This window comes from Equus quagga, chromosome 10, assembly GCF_021613505.1.
Source record: "Equus quagga isolate Etosha38 chromosome 10, UCLA_HA_Equagga_1.0, whole genome shotgun sequence".
Lineage (NCBI taxonomy): Eukaryota > Metazoa > Chordata > Mammalia > Perissodactyla > Equidae > Equus > Equus quagga.
In genome coordinates, this window is record NC_060276.1 from 62,168,953 (window position 1) to 62,195,449 (window position 26,497).

Here is a 26,497-nt window from a genome sequence, read left to right on the forward strand (position 1 = left end):
TTCCCTTGTCTGAGAAGACATGGTATTCGAAAATATCCTTTTAAGTTAGATGTCAAGGAATGTACTACCTATATTATCTACCAGGAGTTTTATGGTTTCAGGACTTATCTTCAAGTCTTTGATCCATTTTGAGTTTATTTTTGTGTATGGTATGAGATAATGGTCTACGTTCATTCTTTTGCATGTAGCTTTCCAGTTTTCCCAACACCATTTATTGAAGAGACTGTCTTTTCTCCATTGTATGTTCTTGGCACCTTTGTCAAAGATTAGCTGTCGGTAGATGTGTGGTTTTATTTCTGGGCTTTCAGTTCTGTTCCATTGATCTATGTGCCTGTTTTTGTACCAGTACCATGCGGTTTTGATCACTATGGCTTTTGTAGTACATTTTGCAGTCAGGGGTTCTGATGCCTCGAACTTTGTTCTTTTTTCTCAGTATTGCTTTAGCAGTTCAGGGTCTTTGGATGCCCCATATAAATTTTAGGATTCTTTGTTCTGTTTCCGTGAAGAATGTCCTTGGGATTCCGATTGGGATTGCATTGAATCTGTAGATTGCTTTGGGTAGAATGGAAATTTTAATTATGTTTATTCTTCTAATCCATGTGCATGGAATATCTTCCCATCTCTTTATGTCATCTATTTCTTCCAGTAATGTCTTATAGTTTACGTTGTATACGTCCTTCACCTCCTTAGTAAAATTTATTCCTACGTACTTTATTCTTTTTGTTTTGGCGATTGTAAATAGAATTGAATTCTTGAGTTCTCTTTCTGTAAGTTTGTTATTAGAGTACAGAAATGGAACTGATTTTTGTAAGTTGATTTTGTACCCTGGAATTTTACCGTAGTTGTTCATTGTTTCTAAAAGTTTTCCATTGGATTCTTTAGCATTTTCTATATATAAGATCATGTCCTCTACAAACAGTGAGAGTTTCCCTTCTTCACTCCCTATGTGGATTCCTTTTATTCCTTTCTCTTGCCTAATTGCTCTGGCCAAAACCTCCAGTACTATGTTGAATAAGACTGGTGATAGAGGGCATCCTTGTCTTGTTCCTGTTCTCAGAGGGAAGGGGTTCAGTTTTTAGCCATTGAGTATGATGTTGGCAGTGGATTTGTCATATATGGCCTTTATTATGTTGAGGTGATTTCCTTCTCTCCCCATTTTGTTAAGAGTTTTTATCATAAATTGCTGTTGGATCTTGTCAAATGCTTTCTCTGCATCTATTGAGATGATCATGGGGGTTTTATTCCTCATTTTGTTAATGTGGTGTGTCATTGATTGATTTGCAGATGTTGAACCATCCCTGTGTCCCTGAAATAAATCCCACTTGATCATGATGTATGATCTTTTTGATGTATTGCTGTATTTGGGTTGCCAATATTTTGTTGAGGATTTTCGCATCCATGTTCATCAGTGATGTTGGCCTCTAGTTTTCCTTTTTTGTGTTGTCACTGTCAGGCTTTGGTATCACAGTGGTGTTGGCCTCGTAGAATGTGTTAGGAAGCGTTCCATCTTCCCTAACTTTTTGGAATATCTTGAGAAAGATATGTATTAAATCCTCTCTGAAAGTTTGGTAGAATTTTCCAGGGAAGCCTTCTGGTTCTGGGCTTCTATTCTTTGGGATGCTTTGATTACTATTTCAATCTCTTATGTTTGGTCTATTCAGATTCTCTATTTCTTTTTGATTCAGCTTTGGGATGTTGTAAGAGTCTATGAATTTATCCATTTCCTCTAGATTTTCCATTTTGTTGGCATAGTTTTTCATAGTATTCTCTTATAATTCATTGTATTTCTGTGGTATCCATTATTATTTCTTCTCTTTCATTTCTAATTTTATTTATCTGAGCTTTCTCTACTTGTTCTTTGTAAGTCTGGCTGGGGGTTTCTCAGTTTTATTTATCTTCTCAAAGAACCAGCAATTTGTTTCATTGATCCCTTCTACTGCCTTTTTTGTTTGAATAGCATTTATTTCTGCTCTGATTTTTATTATTTCTCTCCTTCTGCTGACTTTGGGCTTTGTTTGTGTTTCTTTTTCTAATTCAGATAGGTGTAGTTTGAGATTGCTTAATTGGGATTTTTCTTGTTTGTTAAGGTGAGCCTGTATTGTGATGAATTTCCCTCTTAATATGGCTTTTGCTGCATCCCATATGAGTTGGTATGGTATGTTTCCTTTTCATTTGTCTCCAGACATTTTTTGATTTCTCCTTTAATTTCTTCAGTGATCCATTGGTTGTTCAATAGCAGGTTGTTTAGTCTGTACATCTTTGTCTCTTTCTCAGCTTTTTTCTTGTAATTAGTTTCTAGCTTTATAGCACTGTGATTGGAAAAGATGCTGCTATTATTGCAATCTTCTTAGATTTATTGAGGTTTGCTTTGTTTCCCAACATATGATCTATCCTTGAGAATGTTCCGTGTGCACTTGAGAAGAATGTGTTTTCTGTTGAATTTGGATGGAGTGTCCTATATATGTCTCTGAAGTCCAACTGGTCTAGATTTTGATTTAATTCCACTGTTTCTTTGTTGATTTTCTGTCTGGATGATCTATCCATAGCTGTGAGTGGAGTGTTGATGTCCCCTACTCTTATTGTGTTATTATTAATATCTTCTTTTAGGTTTGTTAATAGTTGCTTTATGTACTTTGGTGCTCTTGTGTTGGGTGCATAGATATTTACAAGTGTTATTTCCTCTTAATGGAATGTCCCTTTGATCACTGTACATTGCCCCTCTTTGTCTCTCTTTACTTATCTTGAAGTGTACTTTGTCTGATATGAGTATGGCAACACCTTCTTTCTTTTGTTTGTCATTAACTTGGAGTATCGTCTTCTATCCCTTCACTCTGAGCCTGTGTTTGTCATTGGAGCTGAGGTGTGTTTCCTGGAGGCAGCCTATTGTTGAGTCTTTTTCTTTAATCCATCTCACCACTCTGTGTCTTTTCCTTGGAGAATTCAATCCATTTATGTTTAGGGTGATTATCGATATATGAGGGCTTAATGCTGCCATTTTATCATTTGTTTTCCAGTTCTCCTGCATTTCTTTTGTTTCTCATCCAGTGTATTTTGGTCTACCAGTTGAATTACGTAGTTTTTTATGTTGTGTTTCTTTGTTTTCTCCTTATTGTTTGTGTCTCTACTCTTCTCTTTTGTTTATTGGTTACCATGAGGATTGTATTCAAAATCTCATAAATAAGATAGTCCATTTTGTGATAACCTCATTTCCGTAGGCTAAAACGATTCAGTCCCTTTCCTCTTCCCCTCCGAAGTTGTTTTTCTCACATCGTATTCCATATTGTGTTGTGAGTTTGTGGTTAAAATGACAAGATAATCTTTGTTTTTGATGTTTTCCTTTCTTTGTCTTTAATGCTATACTTGAGTATTTTGCTATCCTGCTCTGATTCTACCTATTTATCTCCTTAGTCTGTGCTTTGTAACCCCTTTCTCCTTTTTTTTTTTTCAGGTATGAGAGCCTTCTTGAGGATTTCTTGTGGGGGCGGGGAGGTCTCATGGCTACGAACTCCCTTAGCTTATGTTTGTCTGGGAAAGTTTTTATTTATCCATAATATCTGAAGGATATTTTTACTGGATAGCGTATTCGTGGCTGAAAGCTTTTTCCTTCAAAGCTTTGAATATGTCATTCCAGTCTCTCCTAGCCTGTAAGGTTTCTGCAGAGAAATTGGTTGAAAGCCTTATAGGGGCTCCTTTGTAGGTTATTTTCTTCTGCCTTGCTTCCCTTATTACTCTTTCTTTGTCATTCACTTTTGCCAGTTTCACTACTGTATGCCTTGCAGTAGGTCTTTTTACATTGACATAGTTAGGAGATCTTATAGCCACTTCTACATGGATTTCCATCTGCTTTCCTAGGTTTTGGAAGTTATCTGCTATTATTTCTTTGAACAAACTTTCTGCTCCATTCTCCTTCTCTTCTCCCTATGGAAAACCTATAATTCTTATGTTGCATTTCCTAATTGAGTCAGACGTTTCTTGGAGACTTTCTTCATTTCTTTTTAGTCTTAGTTCTCTCTCCTCCTCCTCTATCTGGAGCATTTCAACGTGTCTATCTTTGATTATGCTGATATGCTCCTCTGTGATGTCCACTTGAGCATTCAGGGAATCCATGTCTTGTTTTATTTCTTCCATTGTGTCTTTCATCTCTAATATTTCTGATTGATTCTTCTTTATAGTTTCAATCTCTTTTGTGAAGTAGCTCCTGAAGTTGTTGAATTGTTTCTCTACATTCTCCTTTAACTCTTTGAGTTTTTTAATGATAGATATTTCGAATTCTCTGTCATTTAAATTACATATTTCTGTGTCGTCAGGACTGATTTCTGGGTACTTGTCATTTTCTCTCTGGTCTGGAGATCTAATGTATTGTTTGATACTGCTAGAGGGAGTGGCTCTGTTTTTTACCATCCTGGTGTTATTTGGTCACAGTTACCACCTGTCACCACTCGGTGTGGGTCAAGAGCCGTGTATTCTAAGCCCTCTGCCTTCAACTGAGATCCCAGGTGCTGGACCCAGGCTGGGTGGGTGGGGGAGGGGGCGTTTTCTCCTGGGTGCTCTTGGTGTTTTCTCGCTCTTCTCTCACTATCTGTTCTCCTGGGGTGTTGGCTTGATAAGGTCACCCCCGTGAAATCTTTCACCCTGGTAGAGGGCTTCCCTCTAGGCTGCAAGGGCCCACTGGAGATTCTTGATGTTTCCATGAACGAACATCCCCTCCTCCATTCCTTCCCCTTCAGAGGTCTCCCACGGTCCTGGATCGCAGTCTTTAGGGAAGGGAGCGAAGGTTTCTCTTACACCATTCCACCTCCTTCAAGGGGCCTCCAGCCTCTACACCCTCCGTCATATGGCTGTGTGGGTCTCTCTTACATTTTTTTTGTTGTGTTTTGATGTCCTGTGTTGGAGTATGAATGTCCTTTTCGTTGTATGTTGGAGGGGAGAGTTTACTGGGGAAGTTCACTCCACCATGATGCTGACGTCACTCCAGATGTTTTGTTTTTTGTTGTTTTTTTTTTTAAGGAAGATTTGCCCTGAGCTAACATCTGCTGCCAATCCTTCTCTTTTTTGCTGAGAAAGACTGGCCCTGAGCTAACATCCGTGCCCATCTTCCTCTACTTTATATGTGGGACACTGCCTGCCACACCATGACTTGACAAACGATGCATAGGTCCACACCAGGGATCTGAACTGGTGAACCCTGGCCCACCAAAGTGGAACGTGCAAACTTAACCACTGTGCCACTGGGCTGGCCCTAGATTTTTTTTTTTAAAGAATCTTCTAAAGGAATTCTGCTGTGATCAGTTGATTAAGTCTTAAGCCCTGTTTGAATCCTGCAAACTGAGCTATATGTGCGGAATGTCCAAGGAGTTCAAAAGATGGCAATATTGCTTCATTGCCGATGGTCTTTTCTTTTTTAAGTAAATAATTGACACCCATTGTGGCCCTGCTATTCAAAATAGGGTATCTGTTAATGAGCTGTTTATTTAGGCTTTTCATGTTTGAAGAGACTGACTCAGCCATGATAATGTCTGTGTTACAGAAGTCATGTTATCAGTATTCTTTAGTATATTATTTAGCTCAAGATAAAATTGTAGTAAAGAATAAAAATATTTTTTTCAAAGATAAAGATTAAAACTGCGTGATATAAAGTGTTATACTTTGTCTTCAAAAGTGGAGTAATTTGAAATAGGGTTCATGTACTCTATTCTTTTCTCCTGGGAAGAGAAAATTTGAAGTCACTTGGAAAATATAGTTGATGAATACTATTCTAGTGTCTAAGCTAAGACCTGATCTGATTAGGATGAACAGTTAAGTTTATCAGCTCTTTAGATCACTAATGTATCATTAGTAAATGAAAACCCAGGGTAATCAATTAGGTTTGCAATATTTGAGAACAAGGCTGGAGGTTAGGTTCTACACTACTTTACTTCCTTAGTATCCTGCTGTCGTCCACATACCAATGGGGAGGTAGCAAGAAAGGTGATTTTTGTTAAGTATCATAAAGAGACTCAGGCATTGTGTGTCAGAAGACTCCATCTTAGTAATTTGTGGTATGGACTTGTTTCTGTTTTTACTAAACACTAAATAAGAAGATTGGGCTTGCAGAAACTGCAAGGAATGTCTTGTACAATTAATATTGCCACATTACAGCCTTGTGGACCCTCAGTGGGAATCAAGTTCAGTAGACAACTTTTTGATAAGATTTAGAGTAGAATTTGTCAACCTCGACACGATTGACAATTTGGGCTGGATAATCCTGGAGGCTGTCCCATGCATTGTAGGATGTTTAGCTGCATCTGACCTCTACCCACAAGATGCCAGTAATACCCGTCCCCCAAATTGTGACAATCAAAAATGCCTTCAGACATTGCTGAATGTTCTTGCAGGGGGGGAAAATCGAAAGAGATTGGTTATGTCAATAATGAGTGGTGACTGGAGCAGTAGAGACACGTAGAACTGCTAATGTCAAAATACTGATGCCCATCCCTAAAGATGTTTAAGTATCTGAATTCTGTTTGAGTTTATGATTCCCTCAACAAAATTTGAGTATAGCATATCTTTACCTTTTAAATAACAATCTGTCTATAGAGTGTCCTAATGACTGGTAAAGTTATTACATTCCCTGTAGTGTTTTCAAACTGGAGTTAGCTTTAGCATACGCTGGTCTAGAGACAGGCAGAAAGGCTAGTTTATATTCTAGAGGAGTGTTTACAATGGAGATTAAAATCATAGTCCTTGGAGGCAGACAAACTTGGGTTCAGATCTTATCTATCACTAGGGTGATCCTGGGCAAATGTACTTAACTTTTCTAAACCTCAGTTGTGTGGTGGATGGACATAATGATTCCTGCTAAGCATAGCTCAGGAGCTAGGCACTGAATTTGAAGTTAGCTGAAATGTTCGATATGGATCCTGAGGCTACATTTATCTAGTCTGGTTTATCTATTTTGCATATTAATTTTCCTTCCCAGTAGGAGACATATAGTAATTTCCAGTAAATTGAATACATTGGATGACCACTGTTTTGATCTTTTGTTCAGACAACCAGATCATTTTCCTGTCTTTTATTAGTGTTTCTATCATAAGATTGTCATCCACGTGGGTCATCATTAGCACTCAACAAAACTGCTTTAAAATTAGTACATGCATTTACCCTAAGGTGGACCTTCATAAGATATTTAAGTTCTATTTAGATTTTTAAAATTGAACCAGTTTTATTTTTATTTAAATTAAGGTAAAATGGTATGTGGAATATTCAAATTTGCAATAAGCCTATTTTATTACTTATTATAATTACATAAGGAGGAAAATGCCTGTATTAACATTCATTTATGGTAATTATTTTTAAATTTTAGCCTTGATCTCAATATGGAACTACCACAGGGTCAGACAGGTTCTGTTGGCACAAGTGTTGCTTCCACGGAACAGGTAGAGGTTTGATTTTACCTTGATTAGTATGAACTTGATATATGCATTAAATATATATTATATGTATTTACATATAACTAAATATATATACCTTTTGTTCTTTTATAAAAAGTATCTCTCTACTATAATATGAAATCATCTTAAATTAGCAAAATGTGATTAGCCTTTAATTCCTTAATGATGGGTGTTTTCTATTGGCGTGCATATTCAATTTAGAAGTTGTTTGCTCCCCTTTATAGCTTCTGCTCTATTAAGCTCTTCATTTATTCTGAAATGTTTAAAAAGTAAAGTCTAATTGTTGCTGCTTCTGTGAATTTTTGATCTAAGATTTTAAATCTTATTTAAAATGTGAGCTATTTAAAATATTAGTGAATTATATTTGTCACAGCTTGTGACTTTTAAAATTTGCTTTCTTCAGGATGAATTGTCACAGAGACTTGCTCGTCTGCGTGATCAAGTGTAATTTAAAGAACTGGTGTTTTTGTTGACTTTACTTGCTTCTGAAATATTTTGTGTGTATATGTAGATAAATTGCACTCCACTTACACTAAGATCTCCTTACACTACAGAATGCTTAAGCACTATTTGTATATAATACTTTCTTTTGCCTTGCTGTACTTTCCAATACTTTAAGAAATTCCAGAAAGTTTCCATCTTGACAGATTTTACAGTTTTGTATATTATGTTGAAAAGTATGAGGGACTTTTCTTTGTAGATGTCTTTGACCAACCTAGTGTTAGCTTGTTGTATAGGAAACCTCATTCTCAAAAATTACATCAAAAATCTAGCACCAAAGTACTACAGAAAAAAGTACTTTATATAGAATAAAATATAGAATAAAGGTTTTGGTTTCTTTTTAATTCAAAGTAGTTTTAAATCTTTGCCTGCATACACATGTGATGCATCAAAATAAAAGAAGGGAAAACATGTTTACTTAATATGTTTACATAACCACAACACCTCATTTAGCATCATACGTTGGGCAGTGCTGTTTTTTGTGTTTTATGTTTGTGTTTGTTTTTGCTATTCAAGCAGAAATGGCGTTGACTTTTGATCTGTGTTCATTGGCTTTTAAATTTAGATTATTATTGGAATTTTTACCCAGGGATCTAATGACTATTATTTGAATTCCTTAAATTAAAAAAAAATTATTTATAATTTTCCTATATAACTAATAAAAATCTGCAGCTTTAAAGAAATTAAGGTTTTCTCCTTTTTTACATTTTATTTTTGCTAAATATCACTGTTGGTAAGACTCTCAAAGAAATTTAATCTTTCATACTTTCACATGAAATTGAAACACATTTTTAATGGTTCTCCTATTTCTACTCAACCCTTGTTAGGCTGTGTTTTAAAAGGAGGTTAATTTTCATGGCCTTAATGTCATTCACATTTTCCATAAGATTGTTGATTGGTTTACGAGAATCTTGGCCTGTTTTTAAACCAACAAAAAATAACAACAAAGAAAACAAAATTGAAGCAATTCAAATTACAACTACTATAAGTCCTGGTTAAATGTGTTCATTCTTTTATCTTAAAAAACAACAACTCTTTAATGACTGGAAGAAATGAAGTGGAAATGAATAAGTTAGAATAAAATTTTTTACCGAGCCATGTGAATAACTTCCAGCTCAATGGAAGTTGGGAGCACAACATAGCGGGTAGAGGGAAAGAAAAGTCAAAAGGTTGTAAAGACTAGACTCTGGAAGGACAGAATCTGTGGGGAGAAGCATTTGATGACTAACTGTATTACTTGCCATCTCCCCAGGAATATCTATATTTTACCCAATTAAAATGAACAAATTAACATGTTCCTGCAATTTTCTGATACAGTGGTCTCAAATGTAGAGAAGTGACCAAGTTATATTTTAGCAAGTATACTACTAATCCAGGTTAAAGTAGGTAAGGTGTTTTTCCTTACTACATGATTGAGCCATGAAATAATTCCAATATTTCATAAAGTTCTATTGAAGAGTACATCTGTTCAGAAAATCTTTTCATTGTAAGTCATGAAGGCAATCAAAGTGAAATTATGGAGATACTTTTTTTTGCTAAATATTCACCATTCATATATGATGTTTCCTACTGTAAATGAGAGTGTGTATAAATGAAGATTATTTTCACTGGTTAATGAAATGAGAAATTATTCTTTTGCTAAGTTTGAGTTAAACCTATGTAACTTTCTTGGTACTTGACTATATGGTGTGACCTCAATGTGGTAATCTTCCATTTTGTTTATAATTGATGCTTTATCCTTTCTACTTAAGCATCCTGGGGAGCCATAGAAGAAATTATTACAGACTAAAATATCTATGAAATAGAGATTTCTTATTTCCCATTGGTGATAATTGTAGCTTTTGTTCTTGTGAATAAAAATTGTTAAATTGTGAATATGGCTTACTTAAAGCTAAAATATAAATGACTCTGATTTAAAGATAACTGCTCATAGTTTTATTTAACAGCCGTATCAGATTGCTCTTTTAAAGATAGTGTTCTTTGGTAGACACAAAGTTGTACTTTGGGATTCATCTATTGTCTTATAAATATAATAAAAATTTATTTCTTACACTTTGTTCTTAGACCAGTGCCCCCACAACCTGTGAACTCTTGTTAGTATAAATTACATTTTTAATTTTATAAGTCATTGGATAGTTGAAAAATAATTTGTCAGACTATACTATCATGAAGAGTAGACATCATAGCACCTTTTATTTACCTTCAGTTTTAGTTCCCTGTCAATCTCATTTTCTTCTGATTTTTTTCCCTAAGCATTTGATTTATAATCATTTGGTAGAATGTACAAGGTCATATTCTCAGGAACATTTTGCTACACCTTCATCCTTTAGACGACATGGCTATTCTTTAAAGAAGTCTTAAAAAGCACCCCTCGCAAAAATTATACCCCTGCTCCTATGCCTCGATGCCTAAAATCTTCCACCTTCCTTTGAACCATCTTAGGTAAGCATTATGGGCTGGATTATTTTACCTGGTTAATTTATTATCAATCATTGTTACAGAGAAGAAACAGTAAACAGGTGATATGATAAGAGATGAGTTTGCTTTATAGTGTAGAAAGTTATGGGAAAAGAACCTCTGGATGGACTATCTGAAGAGAATCTAAGGGTACTAGTTATCTAGAAAGAAGATAAGAACAAAATGATTGATGGAATGCCAAAGCCAAACTTAGCCTAATTTCCTATGGATTAACTGAGGTTAGTAGATAACAGCTCCGAGCTAAAGTCTTAAATTGGCTCTAGTGTAGCCTGTAGAGGAAAAAGCTCTGGATCTGATCTACAGTGATTGACGTCGGGTTCCAGGCCTAGCTCTGATACTAACTTTTAGCTTGGATAATTCTCTTATGTCATTCTGGGCCTTAGATTCCCTTTCTACAAATCATTTCAGAGTACACTGGTTGTGTAAATTGAAATGAGTTGTTGTAGTACATTCCCACCATTCTTTTCTGTTTTCTCCCATTCCCGCAAAAGAATTCTAAATGCAGTGTTATGATGTTATAGGTCTTAGAATCTTTTGTCTCAGGAGACCTAGAGAACATCTAGTCCACCCCACCACCCATATTACGGAAGAGGAGACCAGAGAAATTCAGAGCCACCACATTTGTTAAGCATCTACTATGTGTTAGGAACAGTTCTGGGCACTTTGATATATTGTGGTTTATTTAATCCTCTAAAGAATCCTGTGAGCAAGTGGATGACTGATATCCCCGTTTTTAGAGAACGGGAAACCATGCTGATAGTTTAAGTAGATTGCAAAGATTCATACAGCTATTAAAAAAACAGAGCTTGGATTTTATTAACAACTGTGTCTCCAAATCCAGTGCTCATGGCACTGTGCTAGAACCTGGATTCTAACTGGAATTACAAGGCAAGTCTTGTTATACCTCATCCACATTCTATTCCCACTATATAATTTTCTGATTTTATTGCTGAGACAGACAGTGAAAGCTACTAATCCAATTCTTGACCTGGGGGTAGTTCATCCCGAGACAAACAGGTGTTCAGCAGAGTGTTTCTAGGTGAGGAGTGGTTCTTTTTTGCTCAGACTGAGCTATCAGAAAAATATGACTTTCTTCCAATTTGGAAATCATAGCTGTTTTTCCATAAGGAAACAAATGGAACCAATTTGTTACAAAGTTAACTAAGCTGTATTCATACTCAAGCTTTTCATTTTCCACACTGGAAAATGTTCCCAAGCTAAAAGATGTATTGGTAAAAATCATTCGACTGAAATTGCAAAAATAAAATCTACGCAGCCTACTGCTGATACTGTCTATATTCCTGTAAATAGACTACTTCCCTACTGAAGTAGCAGGTACAAAGTTCTCCAAAGTGCCCTGTTACAAATAAATGACTAATGTGCCTGTGGTGCTTAATAAGTAGTTTATGTATTGTCTGCCAGACAGCTAAAAGCCTTCCAGCCTTCAGTTAGAAAAGTCCAATTAGAATATTCAAGGAAAATTTATGCCTAGTCAAATAAATTACCTGTTCTGTTTTATATTTGTTCTCAAATTTAATAAAGGAAGGCAAAAAGTCTTCATTTAATATGTTGCTTGGTCACTAAAACAGTGTTGGGTCCCATGTTCCAAATAAAGGTCCACAAAATGAACTCTATGTATCTGTTTCTTAGAAATATTACTCAAACTTAATCACGCCAGAGCTTGACATGTTGAGCTTTTCCTTTATCAGAATGACATGAAATCATTGAGAGGAAAAAGATGAAAGTTTTGGAAAACGTTACTGCACAGTGATTTTATGTCACTTCCATAAAGAGATTTGGGTGTTGAAGTAACATAATTAACAAGGGCTGTCTCTATATGTAATTTTGATCATTTCTGCTTTGATTCAGTCAAACATAAAGTCTAACAACAATTCTGGGATTAAATGAAAGATGTGATGGAGGATCCTTTTCCACGTAATGGGAAGAAAAGAGAGATTCCCAATTACTAAAATCTCTAGAGGGTTTTTTTTTTTTTTTTGGTGAGGAAGATGGACCCTGAGCTAACATCTGTTGGCAATCTTCCTCATTTATTTTAGTTGTATTTAGTTGCTTTTTTAGTTGTATTTCCTAGTTGTAGACCATTCTAGTTCTTCTGTGTGGGATGCTGCAACAGCATGGCTTGATGAGCAGTGCATAGGTCTGCACCCAGAATCCGAATTGGTGAACCTTGGGCCGAGAAGCAGAGTGTGCGAACTTAACCACTTGGCCACGAGGCTGGCCCCCTAAAATCTATAGAGACTTAACCAGCTCACTATGCTTTTTTGAGACCCTCCAAGTAGAATTGCCTATGTACAGAAGAAAGAAAATTGAATCCAAAGCCAAATTCACTGTTTCCATTCGTGTTGCACCATTGTAAGCTTCATAAAGAATAGGCATTACTTAGCTAGGGTGAGGATAGCGACACCATCCCACTTCCAAATTCCTCTGGGGCTGAGTGTGAGGGTAGAGAGTGAGAAGGAGGTTCAAAATGGCAACACTCATTGAAGTGGAAACTTTTCACATTAAATATTTATTCAGCACTTATTATGCACAAAGCCAAAACTTGTTTTCATTATACTGCCCAGATAGATGTTTGATGATTCAAAATATTTAAAGATACTGTTTTTGAGGGAAAGAAGGCAATAACCAACATATATTAAGGACCAGGTGCATAGCTATGCACTATTTTATCTGTGTTACTTCATTTAATCCAACAACCTCATAAACTAAATATAATCCCATTCTATAGATAAGAAGACTGAAACTCAGGCTTTTGCATGTCCAAAGTAATTATAATAGTTAACACGTTTTGAACACTTGCTGTATGCCAAGCACTATTCTAAATGTTTTGCTTGTATTAACTCTTTTAATCCTCACAACTTCCATTTTACAGATGAAGATTAGTAAGTGGCAAGGCTGAAATTCACACGAAAATATTTTTTTAAGTTCTTTCCATTTGCAAGGAACCCAGATGAGCTCAGATCTCGTCTGCTAAAAAGGATTTATTGTAAAGATATGTAGAGAAAGATAGAAATCAGGACACCATTTTGATAACCACATAACCAGGCCTCATAGATAACTGGAATCTTTGCATATTCAGGCTACAATAGTAGCTCTAGTAGTCTTACAAGAGAGATGGATTATCAATACCTCTAATAAAACTTCCCCACAGAAACTATCTTTTGCTCCTGCCTCTAATGTTAAAGTATCGTGGTGATGTAATGATCACCATTATCAACTTACTCGACCTGTTTCTGCTGCTCCAGTAAGCACCTGTTACTGGCATACCTAGTCTCTTTCTATTTTCCATGCCTCTAATCCCCCTCACTCACCATCAAATCCAAGAGAGGATCTGATGAGCTCAGCCAGTCATCATCCCAGTACGCCCTTTACTGGGGCAAGTTCTCATGCTTACTGTCTCATAGCCAGTTGAAAAGCCCGTTATATGCATGGAGTGGGATAGTCACCTAAAATAACTAAGCCCTCAGAAGGGTACAGTGAGAATTATCTTAAATGCTCTGCCCTGTACATTAACTGACCCCTAAGCACATATATGGTTATACCGTGTCACCTTTTTCATTATGGCGTACTAAAATTTTTATGGCACTGGGTCCGTACGCCTTTTCCATTATCTTGATAGTAGAGTACTGAAATCCCAGATCAGGCCCAGAAGGCTGTTTGTCTCCAGTGTCCCAGCTTTCCTTTTAACACCCATTGCCGTACTTTCAGCACCCTCCTCATCATGTGTCAGAGCCCATTGCTTTCCTGAAAAGGAATTAACAGATTGAGCGCCTACCGTGTACTGAGTGTGTCATAAACATCTCTCGTAATTCTCACAAGTCACATGAAGTGAGATGTTATCCCTATTTTACGCTTGGCTGGGCCTGAGGCTCAGAGAAGTGAAGTGACTTAGTTGGAGTGTCACAGCTAGGATGAGAGCCCAGATTTAATCTCAAGTCTGTTTGAATCCAAAGCCCATGGTGTTTACACTCTGCCAAACTATCTCTGAAAAAGAGGCATCTGCCAAATTCCCTCATGAACGCTTGGGGAAATCTGCAAGAGAATTTGTATTTTAGGTAATAATAAAAGCTATCATTTTTTTAACATTTGTTATGTGTGGAGCACTGTGCTAAGCCAATGTTGTTGTTTTAATCATGACAAAAACCCACTGAGGAAGGTACTATTCTTTACCCTGTTTTTTACAGATGAGGAAACTGAACTTGAGAGAAATTAAGCAACTTGCCTCGGATAAGGAGTTAGTAAATGGCTGAGTCCCAATTGGCTCTTAATCATTGGATGCACTACTTTCCATTTTAAGGCCATAGGAAGAGAGCAATGCTTAACACAAGCACTGCGAGTAGAATTTGAGGCATGATTGCAAGACTTACAAGAAGGTAGTTATTTTTTAATGGGAGATTATAGTGCATCTGTTTATAAGGTTATCCTGGTCTGAAGTATTCCTCTTCTTGCTTTTGTGGAAATAAACATTTTAAGAACAGGCTCTCTGTTACCCACCTGCCCAACTCTATTCCCTACATTAAGCCCCAGTGTAGCAATGGAACTGCTCTTGATGCCACATTATGCAGAGATGATCATTTCTTCTTTGCAGCCCTTTTCTTTTTCTCCTGGAGCAAGCTGTGCTGGATTACCATGGAAGCAGAGTCTGACTAGCTAGGAGTCATTGCTTTTCTGAGGATGGCAGGCTGTTAGGGCCTTTCGGGTTAAACAGAGTTTCATTGTCTTAAGCCTTCTCTGCATGAAGAGTCTCTGCTCATTTAATTCAGTATGGGAGGTGGAAGCTGAGTTCTGCAGATACAGGGCAAATACAGGAAGACTCTTGCGTAAGTTAGCTGTTTCTCTTCCCCAGTGGGATGATTCATAGAGAAGTGATCCTGGATCATTTCAAGTCCTTGGAATATTTGCTATTGATTGAGTGATCATTTCTCGCTTACTGCCTTGAATGATGAGCCAGTGTAGACAAGCCATCTTGGAGTGTCTTTAGAACTTGTAAATCTTCCACTGAAAGCAGCTCACTGGGAGGGGCCAGCAGCAGCCACTCAAGGTTCTCCAAGTGGCCTCCAGAGTACAGACCCCAACAAAGGGTCACTGTTTTTTCTCTGGCCCATGGGCTTCCCCTTCTGTACAGGAAAGGAGTCTGTGGTGGCAGCCAGCTTTACCTCTGGCTTCTTTCCTCCCTATGAATACCCAGAAAACCTTGCTATCTATGAATGTGCAGGCCTCCTACCCTTAATGGACTATATGGGGACATTGAGACCCAGAGAATGACATCCTTCATAAATATGCTGTCTCCACATCAAATCAGTGGGCTTTCTTGGCTCTAAGATAGGAGGAATGATAATATTAAAATTAATTTGCATAAAAAGAGCTCTTTTTAATAACTCAGTATAACTTTTCTGGAGTTGAAAAACTTACTAATTTAAACCTATTTTTCTGTCTCCTCCAAATAAGTTATGTTATTTGTAGAAACTCATATAGCAAAGATTTATTATTATTTTTACCATCATAATCATTATTCAGTTATTCAAAAACTTGAATTTCTCTAACACCTACTAATTTACAGGGTGCTTTCACATGAGCCATGAAGATTCATTTCCACAACCCTAAAGAGGGAGGCAAGGCAGGATAGTCATAACCTCGTTTATAGATGAAGATATTGAGTGATCTCTCCAAGGTCAAACCCAACCACCTGTGGTGCTAAGCTTCTAGGAGCTCCTCACTTTCTCTGCTATAGAGAATATTGTCACCTATTGCTCAAATACCACCTACCAAGTAAATTATCTTACCTGCTCCCACAGATGGAGAGGGTATGATGTGAGAAATTGTTCAAAGTCCCCTAGTCCCACCATGTCACACACATATTACAAACAAAAATCAGACAAACAAAACTCTACTATCAGCCACAATGCCTGGCTTTCCACTCTTTGAGGCATATCTTTGAGCTGCTGCTTTTCAGGCAAATTCCTTGAAATAAGTATCCCATTAACCAGTATCGCATTCAGTGTGAATTTCTGTATCTAAATTCAGCAAGTCAACTGCCTAGCCCTAGCCAGATGTTAGAGAAATACAAATTTAAGTCAAAATAGATTTTGACTTGGGTGAAGGTTAACATGGATAATGTCTGCTGCCCAGAAATAGAGTGTTGGAGAATTGGGAAGCCAGGGCTGGGCAATGTGAGGGGAGTGCCTGACGCAATTGCTAAAACGAGAGGTGGGAAGCGTATGCTGCAGACAAGCTTTGCCAGCCTCCCCATTGGGCTCAGAGTCTGTCATCTCTCTTAGAAATGATGACCTTAGAAGCTGTGAGGACTGGGGCACGAATTTGCCAGCCTCGGTCTATTTGACATAACCTTCCCAGTCACACTGGAAAACATCTTCATTGTTCTGACACTTTTCAGTGGGAAATTATCAGATCCCAACCATCTTGATGTGTTTTACAAGCCTTAACATACCTTTAGACACTAATTTAATACTTCTATAAATATGTGCCACTTTAATGGCATCTTTTCCAAATTGGAGGAGAATGTGAAGGAGTCAAAAAGGCAGGTCTCATAAAATAGTACTGGAAAGAAAAAAAGTCCAAATCTGTCTCTACTCTGTTACAAAAATCCCATTCAGAGCAGCCTCTGATCTGTCCACTGCTTTGGAAAACAGCACAGGGAAACTGACAAGGACTCACCTTAAAATTAAGTGCAATAGGCAGCTTCCTACAAGAGTGTCTCTTGCCCCAGAATATCTCCCACTATCTGTCAACTAAAGTATCTTAAATTCCACCATAATAATATCCTTGGAGTGTATTAAAGCACCAGTACTCTTGGAGGGGAAGCTTAAACTGCTAAAGCTCAAACAGTGATTCTCAAAGTGTAATGCTCAAACCAGCAGCATCAGCATCTGCTAGGAACTTGTTACATATGCAAATTACTGCCCCTCTCCAGACCTAAAGAACGGGTGATTCTGATGCATGCTAAAGTTTGAGAATCATTGCCATAGTAGGATTTAGTTTATTATGTACTTTTTATCCTGCATAGTAGATTGTCATTATAGCTGTTTTACAGCACTTACTATATGCCAGATATTGGCCCATTACAAGGCTTATCTCATTTAATTCTCAGAATAAACCCATGAAGCGAGTATTATAATTTTTGCTATTTTTAAGATGAAGAAACTATGTCAAATTGTTACTAGTCCAAGCTAGTAAGTGATGGAGTCTATAGTAGATCTCAGGCCTTCTGACTCTAGGTCCATGATTTTTGACTCTGGCTCTACATTAATATCACTTGGAAGCTTATAAAAATCCCAAGGTCACACACCAGATCAATTACCTCAGAATTTCTGGAGGTTGGGCACTTTTGTAACTTTTAAAAACCTTCTGGGTGATTTCACTGTGCAGCCAAGGCTGAGAACAACAGTTGTTCTGACTGCACATTAGAATCACCTGGAAAGCTTACACCTTGAATTTAAATTTCACCAATTGAAGCCAGTTCTCTGAGATGAGGCCGTTTAAAGATTCGCACCTAGCCCTAGCCGATGAGGATTGAGAACCCCTGTTGTAGAAACTGCTTTACCTTCTCCTTGAGCTTTAGAGAGTAGGACCTATGGAAATAAATCTTGATTGTTGCTAGGGGCCTATCGGGAAGGGAGACGTCAGGAAGCAACAAAGACAAACTCTGTTCGCAATTTTGCCTGCGGGAAGCAGTTTTATAACCCACCCACCCCTTCCCTAATTCTGTGTGTTTCTTCTCCTATCCTTATTTCCTATTCCCAAAGGCAAGGCTCCATATGTGCTCTTATGAGAGAGGCAATATATGACGTAATTGTTCAGTGCAAGACTCTGAAACCAGACTAGTACTTGCTACCTAGGCGACCATGGGCAAGTCATTGAAGCTTTTTGTGCCTCAGTGTCTTCATCGGGAAAATGTGAATAATTGGATTACCTACCATAAAAGTCTTCAAAGGGTCATTGAGAGAACGAAGGGAGATGATCCTTGTAACATGCTCAACACATTGACAAAGAGGATGTGATCAATAAGTGTTAGCTAACTCTGAGCCTCAGTTACTACATCTGTTAACTGAGGATGAACATACCCACTCTACCTATCTCAGAAGGCTATTGCTAGGATCAAGACACATTATATATGTGGAGAGGACTTTGTAAGCTGAACTAAACCATATAGCTATGAGAGGTTATGAATTCTTATCAATTTCCTTAAGGTAAATAGAGTCGGGGTCCTTGTCAGAGGGGTGAAAGGAGTCCCTAAAATCATTGAATCTTGGGGCTAGAAAGCATTAGTCCAACACCTTCATTGTTCAGATGATATAAATGGAAGCCAGAGGAAAAAAGACTTGTCCAAGGTCACCAGAAATTAGTGGCAGAGCTAAGAGGAAATCCCAGGATTACCGATCTGGGTCCTAGGCTTTTGCCACCATTTCACATTCTCTACCTCTTTCTGTCCCTGTCTCCCTGCCTCCCCCACCACCCCTAGCTCCCAAGCCCTACTCTTCATGTCCTGAACTGTAATCACAGAGGCTGAGATGTCAAGCACCATTAAACAGCAGGGCTGCATCTTTTTAGAGGCCATGGAATTAATGTGATCAATTAAGATCCACCCTCAAGGCTGTATACAGCACAGTCTATGTGAGTTAGGAACTCGAGGATCATTCTTAGGAGTGAAGGTGGCATATTTCTAACAGTCTGTACTTTTAGACCTTACACAGCTAGTACATACTGGTCTTGACTCCATAACACACTAAATAGAAAACTTGCATACTAAATACTCAGATCAGGACTTATCTCCCCTCCCTTATCTAGTTTACAGATGAGACGTGATAGTTTTTGTTTCTGGTCATATTAGGTTGAGGGGAGGGTGGTGTGTTGACTGCTAAAGTTAAGGCTGCCCTTATGCCACATAAGGCAAAGGAATTGGCTGCAAATGCAGGATTATGTGTGGTCACTTAAAAGTCATACTTATGAGAAATTATCTCCCTGACTTAAGTTATGGTGCCTGAAATCTCACCATATCTATTTATTGTTACTACCGCATTTCATACATGACATTGCATGTGTGAAAGCATCTAGCACCTTTGTACCAACGATTTGAAAAGAGCAAAATTCAAATCCAGCAGCATCCTCACTCTCCTTTCCTGCCACACACACTAAAAAATAAAAATAAATAAATAATGAATTGATTGAAAAGTCACAATCTATCAATATTTCCCTTAAAAATCATCATGAGAAACCTTAATTTGCCCTCCAACAATGTTATGCATTAGTTCCAATCTGTTAAAAAAGACTGAGACAAATTGATATGACCTGGAAGTTGATAAAATCCATGACAGTTACATTAACTTTTATTTCAAGAATTCAACAAATAGAATCACTTTGAACATCCCAAAAGGCCTGTCCTCTCACCTTCTGCAGCCATACTCAATTTCCATGGTGAAATGTTAATGTCCTACCAGATTTCTATTGATTCAGGTTAGCAGGTGCCTAGATTTATTAAGGCCAAAGAAAAGCTAAATTATTCAATAAGGAAGAAGGGAGTGTGGAATGCTGTTACAAATCTTATTTCGAAGTTAGAGGATATCCATTTATAGCCCCTAGATCATATGTGTGCCCTTTAATTTTTCAATTTAAGTTCCGAACAACAGTTCTAAATATCTTTTCTTCAAAATAGAGCCACTTGGCAGGAATAAGATAACTATATGTACACATGCTGGTATCGTAGAATCAGTGGTGTGCTGAAGCTGGCTGGGACTGCCTCAGGAGAGCCTGTTGTTAAGTTTTCAGAAAATTTGTGAGCTGGTTGACTTTATGTAGCTTGAAACTGGCCATAATAGGAACACATACACCAAGACAAATCAGGACTTATTCATTTTATTTGTTTTCAGAGAGCCAGTTATTAAAATTGTATTAGCTTCTACTTCTCCATGTAATCAAAATGACCATTTTTCTTATTGACATGCACAAGCAAACATTGTGAAAACAGAAGTTTTTCTGTTTCCCCTCTCAACAAAGCTTGTATGATATTAACAACTCCAGTTTTCATTTGATTAATGATAGCATAGTATTATACCTTGGCAGTTTTTTTGGTTTTTGCGCTTTAAAAATGCTACTCTACTGTCTTCCTGCTTGCATTGTTCCTGATGAGAAAAGTGCTGCCATCCTTATCTTTGTTCCTCTGTATGTAATGTCTTTTTTCTCTGGCTAATTTTAAGATTTTTTTCTTTATCATTGTTTTGTTTTTTAGCAATTTGATTAAGATAGGCTTTGGTGTAGTTTTAGTTTTTTTCATACTTCTTGTGCTTAGTGTTCATTGAACTTCTTGGATCTGTGGGTTTATAGTTTTCATCAAAGTTAGAAACTTTTATAAACCATTATGATGTCAATAAAATTACTGGGAAAAAAAGTTAGTTCAGCCATTATTTCCTCCAATATTTTTCTGACTCTTCTCTTTTGGGTACTTCGACTACACGTATATTAGGTCTCATGAAGTTGTTCCAGAGCATACTGATGCTCATTTCACTCTTTTAAATTCTCATTTCTGTCTGTGTTTCATTTTGAATAGTTTTTATTGCTGTGTCTTCAAGTTCACTAACTTTTTCTTCTGAGATGTTTAATTTTGTAATTTGCTGTTAATCACAGCCAGTGAATTTTAAATCTCAAGCATTGTAATTTTCATCTTTAGAAGTTTGACTTGGGTCTGTTTTATATCTTTCATGTCTCTACTCAGCTTTTTAAACATATGGAATATAGTTACAATAACTGATTCAACATTCTCGTCTTCTAATTCTAACATCTGTGTCAGTTCTGAATATTTTTGATTGATTAATGTTTCTCATTATGACGTGGATTTCCTTGCTTATTTCTATGCTTGGTAGTTTCTGATTGGATGTCAAATGTGAATTTTACCTTTTTGGATGCTGGATACTTTTATGTATTCCTATAAACATTCTTGAGCTTTATTCTGTGCTACAGTTAAGTTACTTGGAAAGAGGTTGATAATTCCAGGTCTTCATTGTAAGATTTGTTAGGTAGGATGAGAAAAACATTTAGTCTGGAGTCTAGACTCAAGACCCATTATTCCCCACCACTGAGGCAAGTTCTTTCTGAATATCTGTTTGCCTGTAAATAATGACGTTTTCTAATCTGGTGATAGTAGGTACCAATTTTAGCCCTGTGTGAGCACTATTCTTTGTAATCCTATCAGGTAGTTATTTCTCCAGTAGATTCCTTACATGCATTCACTGATGAGTACTCTGCTAAATACCTTTCGCATCTCTCCAGGGTTCTTTCTCTGTAGCTCTCTCTTCTCTGGTATTTTGTTTTGTGAACTCTACCCAACTTGGTATCCCTGGACTTTCAGCTCCATTTCCTTAAAACAGGGCGTTTGCTCTGCCTGGGTCCCCTCTCCTTGTTCTGCTGCCTGGAAATTCAAGACAGTAACCTGGGACAATCCTAGGGCTCATCTTGTTTGTTTCTCATCTCTCAAAGATCGCTGTCTTTTGCTGCCTGAGATCCAGTATCTCAAAAACTGTTATTTTTTATAGTTTGTCTGTCTTTCTTGGTTGTTTCAGGCAGGAGGGTAAATCTGGTTCCTGTTATTTCATTTTAGCCAGAAGTGGAAGTTGGAGGAACTGAATGTGATGTGATATTCCAGATCGTTGCTTTAAGACATTTCCCTCCATGGTTATGGAGGATGTTGTCTTCCGTGTGTATGTGGACTTGAAGGCAATTTAGGATGAGACTGATTGCAGGAGACTAAGGATATTGGCTATGATGTTTTCCACATTTATAAGGGAGGGTATGGCTTACAAAATGTCAGCATCATTTTTTCTTTCTCATCATCCATTCCTTCTTTTTATAGTCACACATATTGATTTCCTCTGGGGAAATTTCCTTTGCTCATTCTCAGTCTGTGTGAGTCCAGTAGGGCTGACATCACTCTGCAGCAAATAGGGTTGTCGCATGACCCAGATCTGGCCTTCTAGAATCACTGCCCCCTAAACCATAGATATTTGGTTTAGGAATGGGTAAGTTGATCTAAGACTTAACTTCAGAATAGTGAAAAGAGACCATTTCTTTCCACTGGAATTGCAGCTGGTTAGATGTAGAAATAGAGCTGGCAAAGGCCCTCCCTGCCACCCAGAAACAAACATAAAAAGAAAAATAGACGCCAACTCCTTGTGACATTTTTGAGCCCTTGATTCTTCCTAGAGTTTTCAATTATGAATAAATTCCCTTTATTGCTAAAACCAGTTTTAGTTGGATTTCTATGAATTGCAAATAGAAAATTTTGACTCATACATACATAAGTGATCGTTGTCGTCAGGGGCTTATAGTAAGGGAAATAAGTGATTTCACAAACAATTACAATACAAAGTATAAAATGTTCAGCCCTAAGGTATAAATAACATGATTTCAGAGAAGGGATAAATTGTAATAAAAATGTAGAGCTACCATTTATTGTATAATTATACTAAATATTGTGTATATATTGTCTCTTTTAATCCCCATAAAAGCCTGATCAATTAGGTGTTTATTCCTATTTAACTGAAAAAACTGAACTTCAGAGAGATTAGATAACTCTCCCAAGATCAGGCAACTATAAAATGGCAGAGGCAAAGATGTAAACTCTGTGTCTCACTTCAGTGTTTTTACCACTTCATTATATTGCAGTTGTGGCTTTGAGAAATCTGAGAAGCTGAGAGGGCTATGTGAAGAAAATGGACCTTGGAGGATGGGTGCTGGAGGAAAGGGAGGGTACTTCAGGTAGCAAGAGGGGCAAAAGCAAAAGGACAGAATGTATTTGAGGATGGCTGGCCCTTCAAGGGGAGAAGTAGGAAATGATTGAGAAGTCTGCCTGGTACTCTAAGACCAAGCTTCTTGAACTGCCTGATGGCGTCTACTCCAGACCCTCCTTGGCTGATGAATTTTCTGTTCATCTACTCTTTCCATCCTTGTCTCTCCTTTTCAGCTTTGTGTCTTGATCACCTTATCCTGGTTTTGTTTTGATTGTCATCCAGTCAGAGGCATAGGAAAGCCTGAGAATGAGGCAGGGCCCACATGATTGACTAGTGAAGGAGCTAACACGCAAAACAGATGTCACGTTTTACTGACTTCTTTACATGCCTCATACTCTTGCTTTTATTTGGCATCCTCCAGTATATTTTCATTATGTTTCTAACAACTGTGACATCAATATTGGCTTTAAAGCATTTGATTCCAATAATATCAGTTATTTGATTAAGAAGCACATGCATAGTTCTTTCAATACCAGGCACTGATCATTTTACAAATGTTAGCTTATTTAATTCTCATAATGACCCTATGAGATAAGAATTTGCTATTATTCCCATTTTGGAGACAAGGAAACTGGTGCACAGAGATATTAAGTAATTTGCTCAATGATAAATAGCTAGTAAAGTGTGGAGCTGGGATTTGTACCCAGGCAATCTTGACTTCACAATCCACATGTTTAACCACTGTACTGCAGAAGGTACTGGAGATGACAATCTCCGTAAGGACACATGCATCCAGGCTATGATTTTATTTCTCCTCTTTGGCTTACAGGCATTCCCAGAGATGTTTCAGAGACCCTCCCAACGTGACTAGGCCCTAAAGATGTATGTCTGATTGGCAGTCCCCCCACCACAATCCCATCTATACTAGTCTTTGGGGTAGGATCCAGACAGGACCTTTGGAAACTTTGGAGATTTTAGGAGGCATGGGTAATGCCCAGATATTCCTCCCACTCATTTTCCATTTTAGTCAGTTACGTTTATAGGATGTCTGAGGCAGTAATAAACATCAGCACCCTTTGGCACATCGGTGCATTGTGCAAACACATCAGGCATCTGCCAGCATTGTTTGAGCTCCTACTCTAGTTAACATCAGGATTTAGATTGTGCATCTCCTAAACATTGGATAAAAAATGTGGAAGTGATTGAAAAGGCAGTGGTATACTTTGGAGTTGAAGCATTCAGTCTTTCTTGTTGATCCCAGAAGGAATCTACGTTCTTCATTTTTTTCATATGCTCTTACTCTGTTTCAGTTAATTCTTAATACCAATATGCTAAACTTTAAAATTGTTTTTCAAAGTCCATAGTGCTAACCACAAGATGGTAAATTTAATGCTGTGTGATTATAACTACAATTGATAACATAAAAAATTTTTAAAAGAAAAATATATAAAATTAAGGTTTGAGCAATAATGGTTTTATCTGATACCTTTACATCATCAGGAGTTACCCCTCCCCTTGCTACAGAATCTCACTCAAACTTATGGGGAAAGGGAAGGAAGAAAGGAAAAGGGAAAGGGGAACAGCTGTCCAGAGCATCATACTATGGGGAACATTTCAAATGAGCGCAAATTGAGACAAACTGAAGCCACTCAGATTCACACTAATCCTTACCTCCTCCTCTGACCTAATTATGGTACTCCTTCCTTCTATTTAGGTCATTTTAAAAGTCATCCTTCCTACAATTAGCAACATTTGAATATGGAGTATACATCGGATACTAGAATTACAGTGTTAAATGTCCTGAATTTAATAATTGTACTACTATTATATAAGATACTGTATTTGTTCTTGGGAAATACACACTGAAATATTTAGAGACAAAGAGTCATGATTTTTGCAACTTACTCTCAATTGGTTTCATAGGAAAACAAAAGAGAGAGAAATAAATTTTAAAAACACGTTTTTTTATCTGAAAGAAAAAAAAGTCATTCTTCTTTCTTCAACTGAAGCAGTTGGCTGTAGCAACAGCTCACGTTTCCTTGCCCCAGGGCCATACAGCTGGAAACTGACAGGACTGGGACAATAACCTGTGGCTTCTGCTTCTAATTCTATCATTTAAAAGTGGGTGTTATGGCATCTAATCTTAAAAAAATTTCTTTTGACTTGCAACCTATGGAGAGTGAATCCTAAAACTGAGGTGAAAGTACTCTTGGTATCTGTTCTTTAAACTTGTATTTTTTTGAAAAAATAATTCAGATGTCTCAAGCAAACGAGGCAAATACAGTCTTCTCCTTAAACTAATTCACAATGCATCTTACTACTCTCTAGCATAAGTGTGATGCCAGATGTTGCCAGACATGAACTGTCAAAATATGGTTTGTCTGCTTCAAGGGAACTCAGTAAGTCACAACTTATTTGTTTAATCTTTCTTTTTGCTTTTAAGAGACATTATTACATTCACCCTCACGTAGAATGCACAGACTGTTGTTTGAACAACGTCCAATAAGGGAGCATTGAGAATATCAGACTTGGATAGACAGGATATATATTTAACTTGGGAGTGTTTTCCAAATACAATATTATTTGAAAATCCAATTGGACACATTACAAATCTATATCACCTTAGTTCTTTGTAGAGAGCCTTGGGAATCAGGAAAAGCTACAGATTCATGAAATGCTTTTGGCAGCAAGTAGAAAGCATGAAATATATCCACCAATGTTCAAATACATACTGTTTAGTCCACGATTTGGTAATAATGTGGTGTTCATTAAATTGTTTTCAGAGTTTGCCTTTGCTTTAAATTGGAACTCAATCTTTTCTCCCTTTGATCATATTAATGTATGGCTCTCGGATGCACAAATTGAGCTATTTTCTATCAGGCTGGTGAAAAAAAGAAATTGAGAGAAAGAGAGAGAAGGAGAAAAAGAAACAACTTGGAAGAGTTCTTCCATTATTCTTGAACCTCCCTGGATAGCCAAGGACTGGATAGTCCAGAAATTTCAAGACAGCTGGTAACTATATTGAACATTGGAGAGTTTGTCACACTTATGGTGTGTTAATTGAATTACCTTTGACAGTGAGTATCAAAGCTGGTAGATGACCTACTAAATGGAACTGAAGAATGGGTTGCTGCAAATCAATTATCATCTCAGTGTCAGTGAGCAGGAACACATCTTGCAGGTCTGTGGGGACAGGCAGCAGAGTGGACTGACAGCAACAAATGGGAACTGGAGGGACTACTTGCAGCCTCTAGGGTGATTGACCTCTGCTACCCTACATGAAAGCCAAACAAGAGGCAAACAGGAGTTGAAAGAATCAGGCAGTAAATC

The 26,497-nt window shown here is 37.4% G+C and overlaps 1 protein-coding gene across 1 annotated transcript in view; it reads left to right on the top strand.

The window, feature by feature from the left end:
- The window catches only part of CHMP1B (charged multivesicular body protein 1B), a 44,177-nt gene extending 34,371 nt beyond the window's left edge, over positions 1-9,806 (top strand). The window contains exons 7-8 of the mRNA XM_046674046.1: positions 7,343-7,415; positions 7,834-9,806. Coding sequence (XP_046530002.1) covers positions 7,343-7,415; positions 7,834-7,878 — 118 coding nt within the window. The 3' untranslated portion in view covers positions 7,879-9,806. The remainder of the gene's footprint in view (positions 1-7,342; positions 7,416-7,833) is intronic.
- Positions 9,807-26,497: the final 16,691 nt, after the last annotated feature.